This window comes from Mus caroli, chromosome 17, assembly GCF_900094665.2.
Source record: "Mus caroli chromosome 17, CAROLI_EIJ_v1.1, whole genome shotgun sequence".
Taxonomy (NCBI): domain Eukaryota; kingdom Metazoa; phylum Chordata; class Mammalia; order Rodentia; family Muridae; genus Mus; species Mus caroli.
The window spans coordinates 33,083,514-33,091,130 of record NC_034586.1 but is presented as its reverse complement, the minus strand read 5'-3'; the positions used below and the strand labels follow the sequence as shown (position 1 = coordinate 33,091,130).

The window sequence follows — 7,617 nt, the reverse complement described above, 5'->3', positions numbered from 1 at the left end:
CCCCCTTACTCAGCTACTCGGGGCGCCATGGTCCTCTACCCCTGCGTGGTGTATGACCATGGGCCCGAGAACGCTCTCGAATAAAAATCCTCTTGCAGTTGCAGCAAGATCGTTTCTTGTGGGTGATTTTGGGGTGTCGCCTCTCCTGAGTCAGAACATGAGGGAGTCCTCACGTTGTGGGTCTTTCATTGTGTAAATTTATCCATATGCATGTTTGTGTGTGCTCATGTGTAGCCTGCAACCCATAGTATAGCCCACATGTGGAGGTCAGAGGACAACCTAATTTGGATCAGGTCTCCTTCCACCATATGGGTGGCAGCAGGTGCCTTTACTCGATGAGCAGTCTGTCTCCCTGGCATCATCATTTGTTAAAGTCCTAGTTCTTTCTGCCAGCCCCATGCTCCCGGACATAAGATTCAGGCTCAAATTATATTTACAAATACCTTGGCCATATAGCTAGGCTCTACTCTGACTAGATTATAACTAAAAATACCCATTTATTTTAAGCTGCATTTTGCCACGTGGCTGATTACTTGTGGTCAGGTACCACGTGTCCATGTGTCTGTCTCCTCACCTTTTTTCAGGCTCCTCTCTCTCCCTGACTCCTTCTCTCCCAGAATTCTTTCTCCTCCCAATGCCCCACCTTTATTTCCTGCTTAAGCCATAGGCTTTTAAATTGACAGGTAAGGCATCCACAATACACAAGATGATCTCTCTACAGTCATTATCATCATCATTAATAATTATTATTGTGATATAGGATTCTATTTATGTGACCCTCAAATTCATTATCCTCCTGCCTCACGCATACATGTATAATTATATATTTCTGCTAGCTGGTTATAATGGTTGATTTCGTGTGTCAATTTGACTAGAACACAATATTCAGTTGAAATGGAGCTGGGTATGGCATCTCACACCCATGATCCTGTGATCATCTGGAAGACTGAGAAGGAAGATTACTGAGTTCTAGGCAACCCTCCACCCAACCCCAGAAAAATAACTACTGTAGATATTTCAGGATGTGAGTGGCTTCCTCATCCTCCTAAACAGGGACCACTCAGGGCAACCTGGAAATCCTGCCTGGCTGTGTATCCACTGATAAAGACAAAAGCCAGGAGACGGAGGCTGAGGACTTGAAAGGCAGGCAGATCTCTCTGAGTCAAGGGCAGCCTGGTCTACAGAGTGAGTTCCAGGACAGCCAAGGCTCCTCACAAAACAAAACAGCAACAACAACAACAACAAAAAAATTGCAGTTCAATACACACTAGAATTTGATACAACACAATGAATTCTTATTTGGCTATAAAATGAAATTCCATGCCCTTTTTAAGCAAAATTAAATTATGATATTGGGAGAGATGGATACAACTGAAAGAAGCAAGCCTCAGAAAGACAAATATCACATCTTCTTGTCTCTGGAACTCCAGTTTACAATTATTATTATTTTGTATGTGCTGGGTATAATGGTGCACACCTGTGATCCCAGCATTTGGGAGGTGCAGGCAGAAAGATCAGAAGTTCAAGGCCAGCCTCAGCTACATGAGACCCTGTCTCAAAAATAAAGATTAAAAAACAAACATATTTTAAAGGGGGGGGGGCTGGAGAGATGACTCAACAGTTAAGAGCACTAACTGATCTTCTGAAGGTCGAGTTCAAATCCCAGCAACCACATGGTGGCTTACAACCATCTGTAATGAGATCGGATGCCCTAGTCTGGAGTGTCTGAAGACAGCTACAGTGTACTTACATGTAATAAATAAATAAATCTTTAAAAAAAACATAAAATTATACAGGCATGTGTATATGTGCTTTTAAATATATGGGAGGACTGCAAAACAAAATGGAAACATGGAAGAGATCTTAGAGGAGGCAGGTGATGATACAGAACATGTGATAAGACAAGCAGCAGAGCCGGGTTTAACTAGGAAAGAAATGGAAGCAGCTGGAGGAGGGTGAGGAGTATGGGACAGAGCAGTGAGAGGAAGAGCACAAGGTAGAAAGTCTAATGGCAGAGGCCACTGAGGTAGTTTTCTGGTATCAAAGTCTAATGGCAGAGGCTGCAGAGGGGGTCCAAATGGTAACAGAGTCTAATGGCAGAGGCTGCAGAGGGGGTCCAAATGGTAACAGAGTCTAATGGCAGAGGCTGCAGANGNGGTCCAAATGGTAACAGAGTCTAATGGCAGAGGCTGCAGAGGTGGTCCAAATGGTAGCAGAGTCTAATGGCAGAGACAGCAGAAGTGGTTCAGCTCCCTGCACCCCCAGCACTTAGAATACAAAATAACCCTGTACCAAGCATAATGCACATATGCAAATATGATAAGATGAAACCCATTACTTTGTATCCTAACTTCTTTAATTAACCAAAAACAAAATCAAAACTCTGATACGAGAGAGCGAGTTACTGCAGCTTCATCTATGCGCGACACACAGACAGTGCCCTTGAGGGGCCAAAAGGCATCAGATCCCCTGGAGCTGGAGGTACAGATGGTTGGGAGAGGACACGTGGATGCTGGGAATTGAACTCAGGTCCTCTGTAAGAGTGACCAATGCTCTTAACCACTGAGCCATCTCTCCAGCCCCTTACGCGCACACTTTGTTGGTTCTCTGAATTATCCCAGTGCACAGTATGGAATCCGATTCTCTTGGCTGGTGGGTTGTTATGAAGTGTTCTCACTTATGTTTGCGTGCCCTGTCTCTTCTAGAGCTGGGCCCTCACTCGGTACCTCACACTAAATCCTATTCTAACCTCAGGGTCCCACTCTCTGCATTACTGTTACTCAGCTGTGACTGAGCCGGGCCCGGGAGTTCCTTCATTTTCCGCCAGTGGCTTCTTAGATAACCAGCCCTTCATCCACTACGACAGCAGGAGCAGGAAGGCAAAGCCTTGTGCTGACTGGCTGAGGGAAAATGCACAGTACTTCACTCACGAGACGGAGGTTTTCACCAATCGGATGAAGATTTTCCAGTTGAGCCTGAGAAACATTCAGCAATACTACAACAGCTCTGGTACCCAGAGTCAGAGAGCAGATGGCTTCCACCAGCAAGCAGGTATGTGCCAGGGATTGGAGGCAGGAAACAACTTAGCTGCCTCACCTAGTCCCTCAGTGCCCTGACAGCAGACTGTCCCTTGAGAACAGGCTGGCCACATCTGCTCCCAGAGCTCAGAGTCTATTTGACATTCACCTGTCAAATGAGTCACAGATGTACACACAGTGTGCATCTTTTCAGAGGCAGGAACCAGCCATCATAAGTAACCCTTTGCCTTCAAAGTGCTTACAACTTCTATGGGAAGGCACTCAGATGTCTGAAGACCCTTGTGACCCTGAGGCCAGCGCCTCTTTGAAACCCAAATGAGACGCACAAACATTTACCTTCCCTGACTGAAGCACGCAGAGGAGACACCCAATGCCAGCGAGTTTCAAAACTGAGATGAAACTTATATGCATCTATGAGGAATACAGAAGACAGGCACAGTGATTCACACTGTAATTCCTCCCAGCACTGGGCAGGCTGAGGCAGGAGGGTTGCCTCAAAGTCAAGGCCAGTTTGGGCTACACATAGTGAATTCCAGGCCAGCCTGAGCTAAAGCATAATATCTTGATATCTTGTCTCAGAGAGAGGGAGAGGAAGAGAGAGATTTTTCACATGACCAGCAGTCACGGTACAGCCACGTGCATGGGAGGACTCAGCAGAATGAGCTCAGAAAACAGATTTTAGACAAAAGGATTTTTAGCAAATATTCCCCACTACTCAGCACAACTGAAACAAGTCTGAGACAGGCCATTAGGCCAGTGTGGATGAGGTTGCTGATCCTAAAACCATCAGAGATCCCACAAGAGTGGCCATGCAAGTGGTCACGCCTTCCGAAAGCCACAGTGTGGAAGAAGAGACACATACAGCCCCGTTAGCAAGTGATGGTTAAAGAGCTTGGACCTGAAGCCCGTGGGGTAGAGGAGGACCTAAGCCAGCCAGGCAGTCAGTTATACTGGACTTTGAAATTTGTTACAGAATTCTTCATCATAAAGCCTATTCTCTTGGTGGTTAGTGGTTGGTCTGGTTCAGTTTGGGTTTTTTTGTTTTGTTTTGTTTTGTTTTATTTTGTTTGTTTCAAGACAGGGACTCAAGGAGCCCAAGCTGGCCCCTAATTCACATGACCTTCTGCCTGCATCTCCCCTGCACCTGACAAATCAGGGCTTGCATTCTCTAGAACCTCGAGGAGAAATATTGAACATGGTGTGTCCTTTGCCACCATGCTCCTGCGCTGTGCTCTGCTCCTGGAAGGTTACTCCTGGACTTCGGGGACTGCTTGCACAGGAGTCCTGTGGTCATGCTCTGGGCTTGTGACTTGTGCGCAAGATGAACAGAGCCACAGAGGGTGAAGAGCCTGTGTAATGACACAGCAAAGCCCAAGTTCTAGCTCCCTGTCCAATGCTCCCTGACAGAGCTCACAGTACTTCCAAGGTATCAGTGGAAAGCCAGACTAGGAGTGTGAACAGCCGCCCTCTAAGGAAAACCCAAGGAATCTGGGGAGCAGTGCTAGGGCAGCAGGGACCATGATGGAGAGGCCTGGGAAACACATCTGTGGGGTCACTGACATGCCTGTCCCGGGGGCTTCTAGGCCCTCACACCCTCCAGTTCACATACGGCTGTGAGATGCGGGACAACAGGACCACAGGGCACTGGCAGTATGGCTACGATGGCAGGGATTACCTGACCTTGGACTTGGACTCTATGCAATATATAGCAGCCACCTTCATTGCTGACTACACCAAGCGCAAGTGGCAAAACAATGAGTACTGGCTGGAGAAAGAGAAGACCTACTTGGAGAAGGAGTGCATCCTATGGCTGCAGAGATACTTAACCATGGGAGGAGAGAACTTTACACGAACTGGTAATGACCTCCTCCAAGCCCAGCCCTCCTCCCTGGGGCCAGCAGGGTAAAAGCTCACTCTGTAGTTGGTAGGGAGCTCCGACAGCCACTCCGGCACAGTAATGTAGGCTATCTGGGTGGGTTCAGTGTGCTGGAGGTAGTTTCCCACAAGCAGATGTGAACTCTTTTGAGTCTCCTAGACCGTGGTCACCTACCACCTCTGAGATCTCTACTCTCTAAATGTGTCCCAAGGGTACTTGGGTGTGTTTCCTACTTCTGCCTTTTCTACTGGAGACACCTGCGTCTCTCTGTCTGTCTACGGCAGACCCGCCAAAGACAATAGTGACTCATCAGCTCAAACCTGAAAGAGACGTCACCCTAAGGTGCTGGGCCCTGGGCTTCTACCCTGCTGACATCACCCTGACCTGGCAGTTGAATGGGGAGGAGCTGACCCAGGACATGGAGCTTGTGGAGACCAGGCCTGCAGGGGATGGAACCTTCCAGAAGTGGGCATCTGTGGTGGTGCCTTCTGGAGAGGAGCAGAGATACACATGCCATGTACAACATGAGGCACTAACCCAGCCCCTTGTTCTGAAATGGGGTAAGGAGAATAGGGGCACAGAGCCTATTCCCAAGGGATGCAGAAGCCCTTCTGGAGAATCTTCCCAGAGCCAGGGCCCTCCATCTTTCTTTTCCCTTCCCAGAGCCTCTTCAGCTCACCACACCCACGACAGGAGTATGTGCTAGGGGAAGATGTCGTCCTCAAGCAACCTTGCTGAGTGTCCTTGCATTTCCTTTATTTGGCATAGTACTGTTTGGACTTATCTGCTACAGAACTCAGGTAGGAAAGGAGGTCTGGGTGTCCTGTGTTGGAAGAAGGGTCAAAAGTCAAGTTGTAAACTCTTGTCATAGGGCCAATATGGTGACTTTCTGTGGTATAGCAAAGGCTGGAGGGCTGGTAGGCTGAGAAACTGCAGGTGAGAGGAGCTAGAGACTATATTACACCACCGAGGCCATCCCAGGCACTCAGACGCCAAGGACAACTGCTGGGATGGCTGCTTCCAGCCTCCAGGATCTCTCCCTGAGCATGGATGCCCCCTCGTCTGAATGCAGTTCCAGGAGCATCACCCGTGAGACCCAAAAAGTCCCAAAGCACCTTCAAAGTGAGCCTGCTTCTCAGGGAATAAAATGTCTCAAGGCTCGCCTCCCTCAATGCCTGAAATTCTTATAAGAGATTAGTGGAAATTAGCCAGGCTCTCAAGTGCACCAGTGAATCTGAGACAGCATGTAACAGAAACTCTGTGTGTGTGTGTGTGTGTGTGTGTGTGTGTGTGTGTGTGTGTGTGGTGTGTATGGCTGATTGGCTATGTGACTATAGGGGTCTGTATGAGAATTATGGCCTTTTCCATGAATATGTACATTTCTGTACATAGCATGTATGTGCATATATACATGTTTTGCTCTCTGATATCCTCACAGTTAACTTTATACTGGTTGCTCCCACCCTACAGGTCAGAAGAAAGAACTGGCCTGCTCCATCTGTTCCTGAAGAAGAGAGGCTCTAGGACAGGACCCAGGGACAAGGGTCTAATGTAAATATTTTACAGCCCAAAGCAGGCCTGGCCGTGATCCTCAGAGGACACAGGTTTCAGTGAAGAGCCTGGCCTACGCTTGCTTTTAGAGCTGTATAATGCTTGCTGCTCTAAGCTAAAGAAAGGCACAACTAAGAACTGGCATTGCTGCTGACCCTGGTCCTTTCTGCTGACTCGGGCTGAGGCTTGGCTGTGTCCGCTAGGTAGTGCCACTGCTGCTGATCTGTGTTTGTTATCCTGACTCTACCTAGCTGGACTGCTGGTGTAACCGTGAAGAATTTGTGAGTGGATTGAACTGCTACTGCTAACCTGTATGGGGTAGTGAACCATGAGAGAAAGCCTGATAAGGCCGAGCTGGGTTTGGATTTGGGAAGCCATGGAAGGTAGGGATTTGGAAGACTCTGTTGCTAAATACGATCTGAACTCTACGACCTGGGCCGAGAAGTTTCCGTGGAGAAGAATTTCTCCGTAGGTGGCCTACAGACTGTTTTTGCAGTATTTCGGTGAGGTGAAGAATGTGGCTGCTTTTGGCCATTGTCCGAAGAATTTGTCTGAGGCTAAGGTGAAGAGTCTCAGATTATTAGCACTGACAAAGAAGTCTCTCGGAAAAAGCCCAGCAGAGACTTTGTTCTTTGGTTAAGACTCATGAAGAGCAACAAGCATGGTAAGCTGAGAAAGGAAAAACACAAAGTATACAGTTCAAGTACTAAAGGGGCACCAGGAAGTGAAATGGAGCCTAGGATTCATCCTAGGCTCTAGGAGATAACAGATTAAGGGATTTGGGGCAAGATCCTACCCAGCTAAATTTAGATCCAGGCAAGGTGGTACAAGCCTTTAATCCCAGGAGACAAAGACAAAACAGATCTCTAAATTCAAGGCCAGCCTAGGACAAAGCAGGTTCTAGGTGAAGAAAAGCTTAAATCCAGGCATGGTGGTACATGCCTCTAATCCCAGCATTACAGGAGACAGAGCCATGAAGATCTCTGAGTTCAAAGTGAATCTACAGAGCAAGTTCCAGGGAAGCCAAGCTTAGGCACAACAGGAGTTGGAAAATAGAAAGCTGGTAATAGAATAAAGGGGAGGGGGAGAGGGGGGGAAGGGATGTTCCAGCCCCAGAAAGCAGCAGAACACCATGTGGCTCTGGCTTTAGAG

The 7,617-nt window shown here is 47.8% G+C and overlaps 1 protein-coding gene across 5 annotated transcripts in view; it reads left to right on the top strand.

The window, feature by feature from the left end:
- The window catches only part of LOC110283690 (class I histocompatibility antigen, Non-RT1.A alpha-1 chain-like), an 8,208-nt gene extending 1,024 nt beyond the window's left edge, over nucleotides 1-7,184 (top strand). Inside the window, exons 2-6 of one of the 5 annotated variants that reach the window (XM_021149115.2) lie at nucleotides 2,755-3,051; nucleotides 4,622-4,894; nucleotides 5,199-5,474; nucleotides 5,578-5,714; nucleotides 6,385-7,184. In XM_021149115.2, the coding sequence (XP_021004774.1) occupies nucleotides 2,755-3,051; nucleotides 4,622-4,894; nucleotides 5,199-5,474; nucleotides 5,578-5,714; nucleotides 6,385-6,438 (1,037 nt within the window). In that variant the 3' untranslated portion in view covers nucleotides 6,439-7,184. The other 4 variants (XM_029471483.1, XM_029471484.1, XM_029471485.1 and 1 more) reach the window with 4 other exon arrangements.
- Nucleotides 7,185-7,617: the final 433 nt, after the last annotated feature.